The 18009-nt window shown below is 35.8% G+C and overlaps 1 protein-coding gene across 1 annotated transcript in view; it reads left to right on the forward strand.

Moving 5' to 3' along the window:
* LOC142344600 (VPS35 endosomal protein-sorting factor-like) overlaps positions 1-18009 on the forward strand; it is a 37442-nt gene that overhangs the window by 11538 nt on the left and 7895 nt on the right. Inside the window, exons 6-11 of the mRNA XM_075396393.1 lie at positions 727-1001; positions 3574-3851; positions 8640-8796; positions 11141-11617; positions 15357-15537; positions 15852-16016. Coding sequence (XP_075252508.1) covers positions 727-1001; positions 3574-3851; positions 8640-8796; positions 11141-11617; positions 15357-15537; positions 15852-16016 — 1533 coding nt within the window. The remainder of the gene's footprint in view (positions 1-726; positions 1002-3573; positions 3852-8639; positions 8797-11140; positions 11618-15356; positions 15538-15851; positions 16017-18009) is intronic.

Raw genomic sequence — 18009 nt, forward strand, 5'->3', positions numbered from 1 at the left:
GAAGCCTTGGAGAACAAGAAAAAACGCGAGAACGGGTTATAAGAGATGCCCAAGTTCGAGAGCTCAGACCAGTTGGCTTAAATGGGTAGCACACTAGGCTTGCAAGTAAGCGATGTGGTTCGAATTCAGTACTGGTCCATTTTGCAGTAGCTGCACCTGCTTAGACCCCCAAACAGAATCCATATCCATATCATTATACCCCCACTTTCACTTTAACGAGGACAGAAATACTCAACAAAGAGGGGGGGGGGGTTAATGGGCAAACAACTTTCGTCTGATGAAATAAAAAATTGAATTAATAATTGTCATAAAAGATTGCCACAATTTGAGATAGAACTTGGCCTTCCACTTTAACGGATAAGCGAAAGATTGACGGTGGCTTAAACAGTTTTAAGCAATTTATGATAAATACAACAATACATCTCTAGAAAATACTTAACAGCTTTACGTATCAATAATGGCCAAGTTGAATAGGGGGTCATAATTGACAGTAAAAATCTACTCTAGCATAGTTCCTCCATGCTTCATAAGTGAAGTACGAACAACATTGATATGAGTATCTTTGTTGATAAATATGTTTAAGGTCTCAATGACCTGGAAACTTCAGCAGGAAAGTTTAAGTTATGAAATCAATTAGAACGGCTGATCCAAGCGTGAAACACGTTAGAACAATTTTCCTTTTGCGAGAGCCTCAAATTTAACCGAGTAAAATTATTCCTTTTGTAGGTGCTATCGATTCCTCACAATGGGCGAGTATAAAAGCGCACTAGCACGAATCACCCGAATGATTAGAGGAATTGGAGATCCCCTGGTTGCAATCTACACTCGAGCGTACCTCTGCAGAGCCTGCATGCAACTGGCACCCGAGTACAGAGACTGTCTAATGGACAACTTCAACGACTTCCTGTTGTGCTTGGACCAGTTGAGACCTCCTGTTGTTACCCCTATTCTGGATGGATGTAACATTGAGCTGCCTGCTTACTATCAGCTGTTCTTACCAGGTTCGTAATATTGTTTTGGTTAATGATTTTCACATCTAGGTAACTGCTATTCCAGACCTCTGATCGAATGGAGTTTTACTTTTTGTAGCTGTGAGCTGAGCGAAGGCATATTGTGGTGTATTATAATTTGAATTGCATTGGGGCGCTGTTCTTTTTACGACCGGATGAGGAGTATTGGAGAAGTCTTTTTTAAAATCAATTTTAATGGAGTAAATTTTGAAGCAAGAAATGAAATGCGTGAAAAAAATGTAGTGGTTTGGGTGCTGAACAAAACTAAAGAATGGAGCGAAAAGAAAAGTTTTTTCATATCACTGTATTCGAGAGAGCGCGAAATTGAGATGAAAAGAAAAATTCTGAAACCGAGCAAAATTTTTTCTTCACGTGTGGCTTTTAAAAGCAGTTTTTTGCAGTTTTTAAGTTTCTATGTAAAAGCAGATTTTACGTTCCTATGTGTTTTCGTAATATAAAAAAAATTCATTATTTTTGTCTAAGATTTTTTAATAGTTCGTTGTTTTTTAATGCTTTTTGTATTCTTCAAGTGTTTATAGCGCATGGGGAACCCTTTGGTTCAAATAAGTTGTTGTAGTTGTTTTGGCTTTGGTTTCTTTCTTTTCTTGTTAAATGTTTTCTTCAGAGCTATTATAGAGCTGTTGCTGGAAGTCACTAGAAGCTAGCCAAGTCACTTTCCAATGAAACAATTAATTCAAATTGCTAACCTGTTTTTTTTTCGTTCTCTGCTCTTCTAATCTATAAATGTTCTGGGCGGGTGGTTGAATGCTTGACCAGAAGCAGTAATAAAAATGATTGGGAAGTAGCATCTTCAAAATTTTTGCATATTCTAAAGCTAATTTTTTTCAAAACTTTTAATAAAATTTGGTTTTCTCCTTATTTCCTTTCCCATACCTCCGTTTTAACTACATGAGTTTTTTTCTTTAAAGTCGTTTTTTATGGAAGAAAACTATAAGTGTTGCATAGTCTTCTGCCAATAATTGTTTTGGAGTCAAAACTTAGAGTAATTTTTTATCAGATGCTTTATCATCTTTTCTGGTTTCGCATCATCTTTCTGGAATTCTTCCGGCTGTATTTTTTGTGAGATTGTTCGCCTATTTATGATTAATAGCCGCCCTCATCTTCTCAGCCGGCTATTATAGCGCTCCTATTTTTTTTACTTCGTCGGAACTTTTTTCGCTTTACCCATTTTGACGCTTTTTCGACATTTTGCGTGAAATCTTTTTGACTTCTCTAGGCTAGTTTCACTCTTCTGTCATTCTGCTCAAAGTCCTTTTAAACAGCAGCTGCTCAGAAAAGGAATTCAAAATAAAGAGAGTCAGTATAAAAAATCAAAGTCAGAAATAGAAACCGGATAAAACCATAAAGCCCATTTTTAGATTCCCGGTACTTGAACTTTGTTCTCATAAGTTTTAGTTACTATCTATAATGCTTATTGGTATTGATACTAGACCCTGTAGCCTCTCTCTGAGAGGCAGGAATATGTTCAATTACGAAATGACATCAAATTAAATCGCACTTAAAAATGTTTTTATACAAAAATCAATTTTTGTTGATATTTTCTTTTCTTTCAATCCCAATAGAGTTATGGGAATCAACGGCGGCTATTTTCCGGCAATCTGCCGGGTATGTTGTTTAATGAAATCTAATTGAAGAAGTGATTTTGGTCGCGCCGAAACATAAGCGAAAAAGCGAGCGGTTTTGGGGCGTGAATTCTTTCACTCCAATGTCAAAGTAGAGTGAGAGAATAGTGTTTGAGCAAAGATCTTTTTCTCGATTGTGTTTTTTATGCGACAGTTTGACCTTGATTTTTGCTTCTATTTTGATCGGATTTTTTTTTCTAAGTGGTTTTGCAATCCATTTATTGTCCATTCTAGGTCTAGTCTGTTGTTTAGTCAATTGTTCAGTCTTTAAATTGTGTCAGGTTTGGTTCTATTTTTTTGTTTCACATTTGTTCACACAGCGAAGCTGGAAGTCAACTTTTCTGAATGACTTCCTCCTCTCACTAACGGCATCTGCGCGCATGACGTTATTTCTCACTCTCTTTTGCCTCAGTTTTTAGGTCATCTGTGATCAAATTTTGATCAAACGTTATATTATTTCACTCAATAAAATGACTTTTACTTTTTAAAACTTGAGTTTATTTTGATTTGGTGTAAGGTCAGAGGAACTCATGTGTAATAATTTTTCCTATGGATATTCTGCGAAGTGATTTTTAAAAAGCCTAATTAATTTATCGCTGAATGTTTTTTTAACATTTTGAGCGGCGTCGATAGCTTTTTCAACTTATATCTGTATCTGTTTCTATCTCTAATATACGGCGGGCTAGTCTATTTCGCGGCTGTTCCGGCAATCGTGTGCCCGGCTATGTTTGTACTTGCTTTAAACTGTAAAATTAATGGAGCTGGGAATTAGAGCTTTGCTGAGTGACTTGCAAGCATGGAACATTGCGCTCTGATTTGGCTATAACTTCTGTGCGTTTTATAGACACATTTGGCAATTTGCCGCGCAGGGTTTACAGAGTTTAGCAAAAGTGCGTACTAATGAATATTCTTTGTTATAGCCATTGAGTGGGTTCTGCAATGTGTAATCTGCGATTCATCGGAGACTGGCTTGGACGCCCTGAAGAAAACATGTGAACAACACATCATTTTGAAACACGCAGTCTTCTCAACATTCCCTCCAGAGTATATCTGTGGACACTTGCAGTACTTCACAGAGTTCATCAGTGAGGCAAGGAGAGACGAGGTGGGAGTTGTCGTGGACGAGAGACAATCGAGATTGATTGTGAGGAAATCAGAACTCTATCGGATTCTTGGCGAGAAATGTTTGCATGGACGGGTATGTAAATTACATGTAAAGGTTTCTTAGTTTATCGGACAAGGCGGCTCAGCAATGTGCGATGGCACATAAGGTTCCGACCCCGCCCATCCACAATTTTGGCATAATTGCTTACCAAATGAGGAACAGATAGAAAACACAAAAATTATTTTTTGGGAATCCCAAAAAAGCCCAAGTATTTTTCAAAAAAAAAATGTGTATGAACGATAAGAAAGCCTCCAAGGCAAATAACTCAGTGGAGTAAAAATTGAAGCAATAAATTGCTGTGATATAACAATATTAAGAAAGCGAGTCAAGACGAACAGCAAAATCAAACAACAACAACAACAACAAAAATTAATTACATCAAAAACTTTTTGTCCGTTTTAAAAAAGAAAATTTAATTATTTTTTTTTTGCAACAAGTAAATTAAAATTATAACCATACGGTTAAATATACCTGAAACAAAAAATAATTCAAATCATTCAAACAAAATAATATAATAAACATCAACAATCTTCTTAAAGAATCACATTTTAAAATTTTCTTTCGATTGTTTTCTTCCTAAAAATAAAAATAACTTTTAAAAGCTCCTACGTTACTATTCAAAGGAATTTTTTCATGTTGTGAGAGCAAGAAATCATTCAACGTTTTCTTAAAAACTTTTCCATTTTTTGCCAACCGAAGCCAATGTGGTAACTTATTCCATTTTTGTACGCATTGACGAACAATCGAATTCATTCCAAAGCTTGTTTCGGCATTTTGTCTAACTTTGAATTGTTTTGTTCGAGTATTTTGATGAAGACTCAGATACCCGTGAAAATTTTCAGGATTTTCTGGCCTAGCGATATCATAATAAAATTTAATTAGCGACATTTTCGCTATTATCAGCTCAGCTGGTAGGGTTTTTGTCTGGATTAGCAGATCTCTCGCTTTGTTATACTTTTTGCGTAGAAAGCACACCTTTATACCCCAGTTAATCTGTCGGTAAGGCGTTTTAGTTTTTTTGCAGATAAATTTTGAAAAAAGATTGCCGAAAATGATAAGTGCGAAAGCACAAGTGATTTTAGAAGAAGAATGCGCGCGTTCAGGGGAACTTGATGTCTTATAAGGTAAATTGATCTTATAGCATGAGCCATCTTTTTCAAGGTTTTATTCAGCTGCTCCTCAAAACTAAGATTCCTGTCAATTTGAATACCAAGATATCTGCAACTTTTTTGTGTTGTGAGAACTTCGTTTTTGTAAAAAATAGATCCGAAATCAGAATTATCGCGCGAGAAAAAGATTAATTCGGTTTTGTTTGTATTCAAAGTTAGTTTGTTCATCTCTACATATTCTTCTGTTTTTTGTAAAATTTCCGTGACTTTTCCATGAAAGCTACCTTTCTGTCCACAACAGACAATACTTGTGTCATCTGCGAATTGAATTACCTTTTCCGTTGTGCTTATATTAGATGAGAAATCGTTCACATATAAAAGAAAAATGAGTGGTCCTAAAACAGTTCCTTGTGGCACACCGTGATTCAAAATTTCACAATCAGAGAATACGCCATTAAGTTTTACCTTTTGTCTACGGTTGGCAAGAAATGAAAACAATAACTCTTTCGCTTCCTGGGAAAAACCATACATTTCAATTTTTTTCAGGAAAATGTTATGCGAAATGGAATTAAACGCTTTTGCAAGGTCTAGAAAAATAGCCACAGTTTCTTTGCTTTTATCTAGATTAGCCGAAACTGTTTCAACCAGTTCTAGAACTGCATCTGTTGCAGACTTTTTTTTCTGAAATCCGAATTGCTCTTTGTTTATAATTTTATGCTTATCAATGAACTCCATTATCTGAGTCAGGAGGAGGCGCTCAAAAATTTTTGCAAAACTCGGAGTTACAGAAATTGGTCGATAATTTGTGCTATCTAGCTTATCACCTTTTTTAAAAATTGGTGTTACATAGGCTAGTTTCATTTTTGTTGGGAAAACATTCTCCCTAATGCACTGATTCAAGGCGAACTGTAGATGTGCGCCTATAGCTAATTTGCCAGACTTTATGAGTCGAATTGAGAATTCACCTGGTCCTGCCGCTTTGTTATCGTCAAGCGAGTCAATGACTGAATAAAGTTCTTTTTTAGTGACAGTTCTGAATGTGAATTCAGGTATATTAAGTTTATCAGGGTATTTACAAGCAATATTCGAACCTTTGAAAACTCCTAGATTAGCAAATGCTCTATTTAGACAATTGACAATGTTTTTTGGTTCCCTTGAAATTTCACCACTGTCTAATCTGATTTCATCAACCTTGACAACTCTTTCACTCGGACTGGTCTTTTGTTTAATGAATTTCCATTGTTCCTTACTTGTTGGTAGTTTTTGGAAGAAATTGATGCAAAAATTGCTGTGCGCCTCCCTTAGTCTCCTATTAACTAAGTTTCTTATGCGCTTAAATTCACTGTACGTCTCACTGTCAGGACTTCTTTTCCATTTATTGAACAAAAAATGTTTTTGGGCAATCAAATGTTTCAATTCTTGTGTTAACCAGGGCTTAGAATTCTTAGAAATTTCTCCCGTCAGATGAACCTAAACAAAATAACTTTTCAACAGAAGAGATATAGACCAGTCCATAAAAAGGTTTGGTAACAATTAAGGTTTGGACAAAAAAGAACAAAAACAGTAAAGTTTCTTATTTTTTTTTAAAACAATTAACTTCAAAGTAATTAAAACCATTAGAAATCAAGAAAAATATCCCAAAACTTACGATTACCTATGCTTCTATAGAAAGGCATTAGGACCTGTCCGTATTCATTTCTTTAAGCGGCTAAAAGAACGACAGAAAAAAACACCAAACAAAAAATTCAATTGAAACTTGCCAGAAAACCCGGTCAAAACCGTCAAGCCATATTTCGGTCCTCAAAATATATTCGTTTCCGCCTTCTTCAAGCACCGATAATGTAGTATTTGGCCATTTATTAGTGAGACTAGGTAACAATAGACAAAAAAGAGAAAAGGGCAAAAGTATGTAATAATTTTGATTTTTTTTTCGAAATAAAATTATCCAAAGTCATGAAAAACATTAATTACAAAATGAAATATTTAAATAGGGCCGTTTATTCATCCAAAGGAATTCTTTGAGACCTGCAATTATCCAGAATAATTCTTGCGTCTACAAAAGGAACGTCAAACATGACAAAAATCAAATTAATTTATTTTTTTGTGAAAAACCGGTGTCGAAGTCAGTAAGGTCATAACGCATTCTATAAAAAAATAGATTTTGGGACATCAATCCCTTTTGACACCTTCCCTTGACACCCATAATGTCATATTTGACCTGTAATTAACGAGATTAGGTACCAAAAAGAGAAATGAAAAGAAACTTGCGAAGAGAAATAAAAAAGAGAAATAAAAAGAAACTTGAAACCTCAAAAAAAAATTCTGCATTTTTGATAATAAACGAGTAAAGCTAGCAAAGTTTTAATTACAGAGCACTCTCAGTGGAAGTTGAAGTAGGAATAGCCCCCCTCTGAGTTTACAAAGATTGTAGTAGTGTTTTTCGGGAGTGTAGTCTCGGCAAGTTTTATCAAAGTGGACTAAAGTAGCTTATTTCATGCTGTTTTTGATGGAAAAGGCTGAATTTTGAAATATTTATCCAGAGTTTTTGACAGAAAAGTTAAATCAGAATAACCAACAAGGCTTGTTTGTCCTTAAAATTAAAATCAACGACACTATTCTCAAAAATTGCAATTGCAACAATTTTTAGCAAAATTGACGAAAAATTAGTCAAAAATTTCGGAAAATGTGAATAAAACAAGGTGAATTCACTCTACTTTTCTCAGAACTTTAAACCTCGATTACTCCCTGTAGAAAACGAAACTTAAAAATCTTTTTAATTCCATATTCTACGCTGGACGAGCTTTTTAATGATACCAGTCTCAACTCTTTACGATGAATATATCGATCGGCGAAAATTGACTGAGCAAAAAAAACCCATTTGAGTATATAGTTCCTCCACCCTCAAGAGGGGTCGGAACAAAGATTTTATATTGGGCATGGAAACAGCTGGACCCTGATTTCAACATAGAAATTGCATGGTTCGGATCCCATGGTGGTATTGTTAGCATAAGATTTCTCAGATTCTGGCTCCATGCTGTATTTTCATGCGGGTACCTGTCCGAAAAGAAACACTCATGGAAACTCTCAATAACACGGACTTTTTTTAAGAAATCGAAGTTGATGTTGATTAAGAAATCCGCCAGACTGGATTGCCAAGAATTCGTAACCAAAAGCTATAGCAATCAAAAAGGGGAAACCAAAATTGACTGGAAAATGTGTTCAGTTGCTCTCAAACGAAGTTTGTAGCAATTATATTAGTCCTCTGGTCTTTTTAATGCAATCTTTTGCTTGACCGATTTTTTACCTGTACCCCTTTTAAATTTTCGACCTCAAAAACTGGATAAACCGGTAGCCCCGAGGGCGTAAAATGGCTGAGCAGCTCTATAAGAGCAGCTCTTACGTTTTACTAGTCTCTGAGTATGCGATTTACCGAAACTGTTTGAGGAGACAATTTCATGGTGTGAAGGGTGGTTCTTAATCTTTGACCCCACCATCGTCCCCCCACCCACCACCTGTCGATTTGAACTCCTTCTCGCAACCTTAACCGCCCAAACGGGTGACTCCCCCACTCCTGTCATCACTTCTAGTGCTAGCATCCCTAAGCCCCGGCTGGATGCTACCTAAGCCAACCGCCCGCGGGTCGTTTTAGAACAATTCGCCCGACGTTAGTTGGTTATGTTTGCTTGTTTGTCAATTTACCTAGTCGTTTTAGATATCGTCCATTGATGAGACGTGGGAGCTGTTGAGTGATGTGTGGAAGGCAGTGCTTAAGTTGGACAACATCCAGGAGTTCATGAGAGTAGCCAATGTGTGGCTGGAGTTCTCTGCCAAGTGTCTTACGCCCGCCAAAGTCGAACTAATTCTAAAAGGTAGTCGTTTTTAATGCGAACAGGGCTTCCAGAGTAATTACTTGAGATTGGTTACGGAGTTGAACAAAGTTGAAACCCGAAGACTTTCTAACTTGTCGCACTTTACGAAATTGAATTTCAAAGATTTGCATACGTACTCAGTAGAACTAATCAGTTGATTTGAACTGTTTTGCATGCAATAATTAATTGCTCTCAAACGAAGTTTGTAGCAATTATATTAGTCCTGTCTGTCTTTTTTTATGCGATTTTTCATTTGACCGAGTTTTCGTCTGACGCTTTTGACTTTTCGTCCTCAAAAACGGGATAAACAGGTAGCGCCCAGTGGGCATTAAGTGCTTTTAGAGCCTTTCAGCTCTGTTTCAGCTCAAATTGTTTTGGAGACTTATACTTATGGTGTGAAGGGCGGTTCTTAGAGGTCGAAGACACCACAATTATTGACCAAAGTGGCTTCGCGCGAACAACCGATCGCTAAAAACACGCAATTTTATACTAATTTTCACAATTTTTAAGCTTTATTAAAAATTTTTGTCATTTTTAATAGCCGCCCTCATCTTCTCAGCCGGCTGTTATAGCGCTCCTAATTTTTTTACTTCGTCGAATAAAAAAATGTTTCGCTTTACCTCATTTTGCCGCTTTTTCAACATTTTGCGTGATATCGTTTTGACTTCTCTGGGCTAGTTTCTCTCTTCTCTCATTCTGCTAAAAGTGATTTTGAACATCAGTTGCTCAGCAAAGCAATTCAAAATGAACAGAGTCAGTATAAAAAATTGAAGTCAGAAGTAGAAACGGGATAAACCCATAAAGCCCAATTTTAGATGCCCGCTATTTGAACGTCGTTCCTATAAGTCTTAGTTACCATCTCTAATGCTTATTGGTATTTATAGTAGCCCCTGTAGCCTCTCTCTAAGAAACAAAAGTACGTTGTGTTCAACTACGAAATACCATCAAAATAAATCAGACTTAAAAAATGTTTTTTGTACAAAAATCTTTTTTCAATATCTTCTTTTCTTTCAATCCCAATCATGCTTATTGGAATCAACGGTGGCTATTTTCCGGCAATCTGCCGGGTATGTTTTGAGTTTTTCAGCCCTAGCTGTCGAGAAACATCCTCTAGGGTTTTATAAAAGGTTACTGCATAGTTTCTAGTGGTAGTGGAATGGTTTCAGCATTTTTACTTCACGAATTTTAGCATTTTTTTTTACAAATTTTGTTTTTTTTTTCAGTTTTGACATTTATTGTCATTATTAAGGTTTTTCAGCCTTACAGAAAATTTCCGTTAGGTTCTGATAATAAGTAACTGAAAAATATTTTATGGCCATGGATTATGTTTCAACTTTTATTATCAATTATCACCAGTTTTAGCTGTTTTTTTTGTAATTTTCTGTCATTTTAGCAATTTTTAAAAATTTTTAAATATTTTTTAGGTTTTTCCAGCCTCAAGAGGCACATAACCTTCTCTAGGGTTTGATTGTAGGCTACTGCATAGCTTCTTGATGTAATGGATATTTCTTCAAGATTTTGATATCAGCAATTTTTAAAAAAATATTTGCAATTTTTTCAAGTTTTTTTTTAAATCTTTTTGAATTTTTAATCGTTTTTTTCCGGCACCAGAGTCCTAGGGACCTCCTCCAAAGTTTGATGATAAGCTGTTGCATAGTTTCTAGAGCATTAGCAGTTTTTTTGATAAAAAATCCATGTTCCAAGTTTATCGATCTTTATGAGCCAGTGAATCTATTTAAAGCTGGAAATAGGGTTTCTGGATAGTCTCTTGAGATGATTAAATGGTTTTGGAGGTTTTAATATCTTGAATTTTAGCAAGATTTTGTTAAAATTTGCTATTGTTTTCAAAATTTTTGAATATTTTTGTACTTTTCTGAGTTTAACGATCATTACTGGCCAACGAAGCTTTTCAAGTCTTGCAGATGGGTTACTTGACTTATTTCCAGAGACAAAAATTAGGTTTGAACATTTTCACTGCAAAATCTGGAAGCTTTTCTTTTAAATTTTGCAATATTTTGCGATTTTTAAAATGTCAGTTTTTTATTTGATTTATTTACTAAAAAGGCTAGAAAACTAGCCTTTTTCAGTTGCAGAGTCGAATCAAGCTAAAGCTAGCCTCACTATACCGTGGCTTGCTACTGACGAAGTCAAACGCTCGCCGGTCGTTTGAGAGCAATTCGCTCGACGTTAGTCGGTTATGTTTCAACTATTTTTAACTGCATTGATGACTACTGTTTTGCCAGTTTTGTCTAACATTTTGTTAAGTGTTGAACTCAAGTTTTTCTCTATTTTCAACGTAAATTTAATTCGAAATTTTTTATCTGGTGGAAGTCTGTGTTTATAGGTTTAATTAAACATGTGATGCCCGACCGGAAATACGAGAAAATCTTAAACGAATTGACAGACTCGGTGAGATGCATGTTCAGACAATCTAGCCGCTCAACCTGTGCGCAACTTCTTAGTTTGGAAAGCTTCCTGGCGCTACTGGACCTATTCCAGAGTGATCAGGCGAAGCGATATGAAGTTAATCATATGATTCTGGAGATGTTTGTGAACACTACGTCAAATGATGCACCGATCTCGGATCCTGTGGTCATAAACGCTCTTTTGAGAATTGGAAAGAATCTGCACGATAATCTGTCTTCATTTTCGAACAAGAGTGTAACTCAACTAGCCAGGGAGTTGACGGAGAATGGGCAAGGTGTCGGGGCACAGAGCCACACGTCTGTTTTAGTTTCAGAGCTTATCTTAAAAATGCTGGACAGGATTACGTTCAACGATGACTTTGAAGCACAATTGAGTTTCTACGTTGAAGCCAGAGGTAAGAGCATTATCTGGCCATTCGATCAGTTTATTTGTGGAGTGTTAAATTCTTTTTAATAGCCGCTTCTTCAATTCTAGGCGGCTATTATAGCTCTCCTAAATTTTTACAATTCAAAGAATTTGAATTGTATTGGGGCGCTGTCTTTTTACGACTCGAAGAGGAGTATTGGAGAAGTCCTTTTTTTTTAAATCACTTTAGTTGGAGTGAATTTTGAAGCAGGAAATGAAACGATTGTTAAGGTTGCTTTAATAGTGGTTTGTAGGTTTTTGGTCATTAATAAGATTTTTATACGATTTTGCTGGTTTTTCAGCTATTTTGCTGAATTATAGGCGAATTTTAGCATTTTTTTTGCGTTTTGTCTTGTTATATTGCTTTATATGGGCTTTGAATAGACGCATGTTAGTTACTGAGTCTTTAGATACCAAGTGATTACATTTTCTTAGGTTTTAAACGATTTTTTGTTTTTTAAAGAAAAATGACAAAAAACAAACATTTTTAATTCTTCTTTTTAATTTTTTGCTGTTTTTCGCTTTTTTTTCTAAACTTAGAGAAGTTTCTTAGCCAATTCGGTTTGCCTATTATTTTGGAAGTTATTCAGTTTTCTTTTTGCTCCATTTAACGTTTTTTGGCTCTATGTGTTCTTGTGAAATCAAAAAAGCTTATTTTTAAGATTTCTTTCAAGTTGTTTTTATATGCTCTTTGTGTTGTTCAAGTTTTTATAGCATTTGAGGATGCCTATAGTCCAATTTAGTTGTTTTTGATGCGTGTTGATGATTTTGATTTCAGTTTTGAGTCATTTCATTAAAGATAATTGAGTAATTTTCATGAAGGTTTCTGTGAATTTTTTTGATTTTGAATTTTTGCTGAAATCTTCTGATTCTGCTTTTTGCTACATTTTAGTATTCTAGCTTTTGATAGGAACTTTTCTAGAGTTGTAAAGGAATGTATTTAGAGCACTTTTCAATGACAGATATTACTAACTTTTCTTAATCTCTTCACTTTTTTTATCAATTTTATTGGAATGATTTTTGAAGCGGGAAAAGAAACGCGTAAAAAAATTGGAGTGATTTGGTGCTGACAAAATCTGAAAAGTCGAGCAAAAAGGGAATGGTTTTTGTTCCTTCAGCTGTTTTTGAGAGAGCGAGAAACTGATGTCTGAAATATTTTTCTCTTAGCGAGCAACTTTTTTTTCCACGTGCGGCTTTTAAATGCAGTTTTTTCCAACTTTTGATGGTTATGAAGTTTGATTATAATATTGTATTAGTTTTAGGCTTGTTTTAATAGGAATTGAAGTATCCAAGTAGTTAATTTGAGTTTACTGCTAATTTGGAGGATTTTGATCAGTTTTGCTGATTTTTAGACAAAATTTAATGGTTTTTTGCCTGTTTTTTTTTGTTTTAATGCTTTAAGTGGGAATCGAATAGAAACTTGTTTCTTAAGTTATTTCATTACGTTATATTCTTAAGTTATTTCGTTACCAATTGACTAAAGTTCTCGGTATCAATTATTTTTTTCTTGGGAAATTTGGTAGAAAAATTGAGAAATTTTAAACCATTTTTCTTAATATTTGCAGTTTTTCTTTTTTTAAAAATCTTAGACAAGTTTCCTAGCCTATTATGACTTGGCCACTGTTTTGCAAACTTTTCATTGCTCTAAGTGCAAAGGAATCTTACTCGGTTTTATGCTTGGTTGTACTATTAAAAAAGCTCATTAAATTTTTCTGGTTTTTTTTTTCAATTTGTGTTCGAATGCCGTTTCTATTATTCCTTATCTTTTATGGCATTTGTGGAGGTTCAGGGTTCACAATAGTTGTTCTATTTATTATATCATAAGTATGGGCAATTTTATCCTTCGAGTCGTTTCCGGAATTCTTCCCGCTATGTTTTTTTAAGATCTGTTCACACATTTTCATGAATTTTGAAGTCAAATTTGAGTAGTGATTTTGGTCACGCCAAAACAGGAAATGGAGCGAAAAAGCGAGTGGTTTTGCGGCGTGAATTTTTTTCGCTCTAATTTTAAAGTAGAGTGAGAAAACGTTGTTTGAACAAAAATTCGGTATCTCGGTAGTGGTTTTTTGTTCACATGCGGCAATTTCACTCTGATTTTTACAGTTTTTTTTTCGATTTTTTGGATCGGCTTTTTTCTAAATGGTTTTCCCAATCATTTCACAGCTCATTCTAGGCCAAATTTTTTTGTTTGAATTAAATTTTAATTTCTCGCTAGTGGTTTTTTCATTTCACTCATAGTTCATTCTTGGTCTAGTTTTTCTGTTTTAGTCAATGAAAATTCTTTGAATTCTACGTCAGGACTTGTCCTGCTATGTTTTTTTACTTCGTCTAACAGTTTTTTGTTTCGTTTTACCGTGACTTCTTGGAATTGACTTTTTCAATGACTTACCTCACTCAAAAAAATGACTTCTGAGCTCACTTATGAAACTTTAAATTTTATGAACATTTACTTGTTAAAGGTCAATAGTATTCATCTAAGTAGTGCCAAACATATGCCCTAATTGTTGAATATAAGAGTCTTGAGTATTTGATTTCGAATATTAATTTTGGCATCTTTTCCGTTTGTGCAACCCCCCCCCCCCCCCCAAATATTGACGTGCATCTTGGGGGTGCAAATTGCGCCCACTAAACTGAGGGGGCACAAACGGAAAGGATCCTAATTTTGAAAAGCCCTTTTAGGGCTTTCTCCTTATAGGGCTTATGTGTCTCATAAAAATGTCAGTCCGAAGCTAACCCAAGAAGTCTAGTGATCTATTGAAGTACTGTTGGTCGATCTGTCTATTTTATTTCTATAGTTGTTTCAATTCATGTAACGCCACAAGCGTCTATCGCGGCTATTTTCCGGCAATCTGCCGGCTGTTTTTTTACTTCGTCTAACAGATTGTTGTTTCGTTTTACCGTGACTTCTTGGAATTGACTTTTTCAATGACTTACCTCACTCAAAAAAATGACTTCTGAGCTCACTTATGGAACTTTAAATTTTATGAACATTTACTTGTTAAAAGTCAATAGTATTCATCTAAGTAGTGCCAAACATATGCCCTAATTCTTGAATATAAGAGTCTTGAGTTTTTGATTTCGAATATTAATTTTGGGATCTTTTCCGTTTGTGCAATCCCCCCCCCAAAAAAAAAAATATATTGCACGTGCATCTTGGGGGTGCAAATATTATGCGCCCACTAAACTGAGGGGGCACAAACGGAAAAGATCCTAATTTTGAAAAGCCCTATTAGGGTTTTCTCCTTATAGGGCTTATGTGTCTCATAAAAATGTCAGTCCGGAGCTAAAAAGTCTAGTGGTCTATTAAAGGACTGGTGGTCGATCTGTCTATTTTATTTCTATAGTTGTTTCAATTCATGTAACGCCACAAGCGTCTATCGCGGCTATTTTCCGGTAATCTGCCGGCTATGTTTACAGATTTTTCAAGATGAATTTTCCTTCAAATGGTGCTTCCGACACCTCAAGCTATAATACGCTTCTTTCTTTTATCGATACTGAATTTACTGTTTTTGGTTGTAGTTTGCCATCACTAAACGTGTATCAAAAACTGGTACTTTAACTATTATTATTGCACCTATCGTATTATCTCTGGAATAAATGCGGTGCTATGGTTTTTATTACCTAATTTTTATTTGCTATAAGCCTTTCCTTTAAAATTATACAGGAGAGTACAGCATATAGATGGGCCAACTAATAGAATTGCTTTAATCGATTTTTTTTCGTTGCAGGTTCTTTCTTCCTTTTGGAATCGGTGATAGTTGAGTTGGTACATAGAGTGAATGCAGTCACAATGGAGACCTTGAGACGGATGCCTGCAGGCAAACACAACAAGCGCACCTCTTCATTCATAAGAGCATGCATCGCCTTCTCCATCATCACTGTGCCATCCATTGAGAACATCATCACCAGGTTTTACATCCTAGCAGAGATTTTTCCCTCAAGTTACTATTTTATGGAGGTCAAAAAACCACAAGCGGTGAACAAGCGTCAGTTTTGTTTGCTTTAGATTTGTAGTGTTCACCAATAGTTTCCGTTACGGTTATCACTGTAGGACAAAATAGCTTGACAGGTGTAAATGGCATTGTTACCATTGGACACCTAGACGGCACTCTAGTTGGTCGTAATCCTATGTGTATCCACAAGAGTAATATGGAGAGTGCCTAATTAAAATTATTCAAAATGCTTCGCTTTATGAATTATAATTTTTCTCTTTTTTTATTCAGGCTGACCCTGTACCTCAACACAGCCCAGGTGGCTTTATGGAATTGTTCCACTGCTCAGGCGGATGCTCTATTTGCCTCGCTTATTTCTACTATTCCGTTCATTCCTCCATCTATCGTGGACACCTCGGCCAACGTGGGACCATCTCACAGAAGCGTAACGAACAGGTTCGTTGATTTTCAATTGTGATCAATTTAAATCTGTTAAAGGATTTTTTTGGTTTTCATTAACTGTTGAAACACGCAAGTGCAAGTTTTAAAATGACAGATGTCAATGCCACTTTCTAGAATGTCAGATTTCCCTATTTACAAAGCCAGATTTTAGAACTGAGCGCATTTTAAAACTTGCAAAGTGCGTATTTCAGTCAAGGTTACGTGACAAGATTCTGCAGCAAATTTCTGTTTCATTTGGTAAGGCTAATAGAATTGTTTTGTTTAATAGCCGCGAAGCGATAACGGCAATTATTGGGGACATCATGGTTTTTACAATTCAAAGAATTTGAATTGTATTGGGGCGCTGTCTTTTTTCAAGATCTGTTCACACATTTTCATGAGTTTTGAAGTCAAATTGGAGTAGTGATTTTGGTCACGCCGAAACATGAAGTGGAGCGAAAAAGCGCTTGGTTTTGTGGCATGAAATTTTTTCGCTCTAAATTTAAAGTAGAGTGAGAAAACTGTGTTTGAACAAAAATTCGATTTCTCTTGTGATTTTTTGTTCACATGCGGCAATTTCACTTTGATTTTTACTGTTTTCGATTTTTGGATCGGATTTATTTCTAAATGGTTTTCCCAATCCATTTATAGTCCGTTCTAGATCTAGGTTTCTGTTTAGTCAATGAATTTTTTTGAATTGTACGTCAGGACTTGTCCTGCTATGTTTTAATTCGTCGTCTCCATCGATGATTCTTAAGACCTGATTTCTTGGAATTGACTTTTTAAATGACTTCAGTGACTTCTACTGCTTTGCTGTTAAAATTTGTGTTCGTTACGTCATTTCTGCTTTTACATCAATTGCGCGACTTACCTGACTAAAAAATTACTTGTGAACTCAGTTATGGAACTTTAAATTTTTGAGTGTTAGTCTTGTTTTGATGTCAAGCTCTTTTAGGGCTTTTTCCTTATATACCGTATGTGTCAAATTTGACAGTCCGAATCTAACCCCAAAAAGTCTGGTCCATTAAAGGACTGGTGGTCGATCTGTCTATCTTATTGCTCTAGCTGTTTCAATTCATGGAGGGCCACAAGCGTCTAACGCGGCTACTTTCCGGAAATCTGCCGGCTTTGTTTAGAAATTGCACATCTTCTTCAAAATTGAGGCTTAGCATGTTCCGACCTTTCTTTTTATCTGCTCTCAAACGAAGTTTGTAGCAATTATATTGGACATGTTGGTCTTTTTAATCTGATTTTTGGCTTGACCGATTTTTATCTAACCTATTTGATTTCTCGTCCTTAAAATGGGATAAACAGGTAGTGCCCAGAGGGAATTAAATACTCCTAGAGCCTTTCGGCTGACTAGTCTCCAGGTATGCGATTCACAGAAACTGTTTTCGAGACTTATACTTATGATGCGAAGGGCGGTTCTTAGATGTTGAACCCCCACCCCCTCCCACCAAATCAGTCCCCCTCACTCACCCCCCTTAATCAATATCACCCTTCATAAGTCAGGCCCTAAGCCCACCACCGTTGCCTTCCCCCACTGTTGCCCCCATCAGCCCCACCACACCCCAATGCTCCCCCCTCGCTGCGCTCAATTCACGCGCTCAATTAAGTTAAAGATAGCCTCACTAAATGGTGGCTTGCTACTGACAAAGCCACCCGCTCGCCCGTCGTTTGAGAGCTATTAGCCCGACATTAGTCGGTTACGTTTTTAACTTTTCCGCTAATAGTAAAACAATTACTGCTAGGCCGGGACACATCGATCCGTTGATTCTAATTTTAAGATTTTTTAATCTTAAGATTTTTTAACTGGAAGTTCTATTCGTTCAGACGACGTTTTGATCTAAAAGCGAGATAATGAAATTGCCTATCAACTAATATTTTCTGAGCGAGCGAAGTTTTTTGATCATGCGATTCGATCAGTGAATGACTTTTTGACTTTGAAGAGTGTTTTTTGACAAAATGCCGCATATAGGTAACCATTATTAATCGTTTTTTCGAATTG

Source organism: Convolutriloba macropyga, chromosome 8, assembly GCF_964194025.1.
Source record: "Convolutriloba macropyga chromosome 8, txConMacr16.3, whole genome shotgun sequence".
Lineage (NCBI taxonomy): Eukaryota > Metazoa > Xenacoelomorpha > Acoela > Convolutidae > Convolutriloba > Convolutriloba macropyga.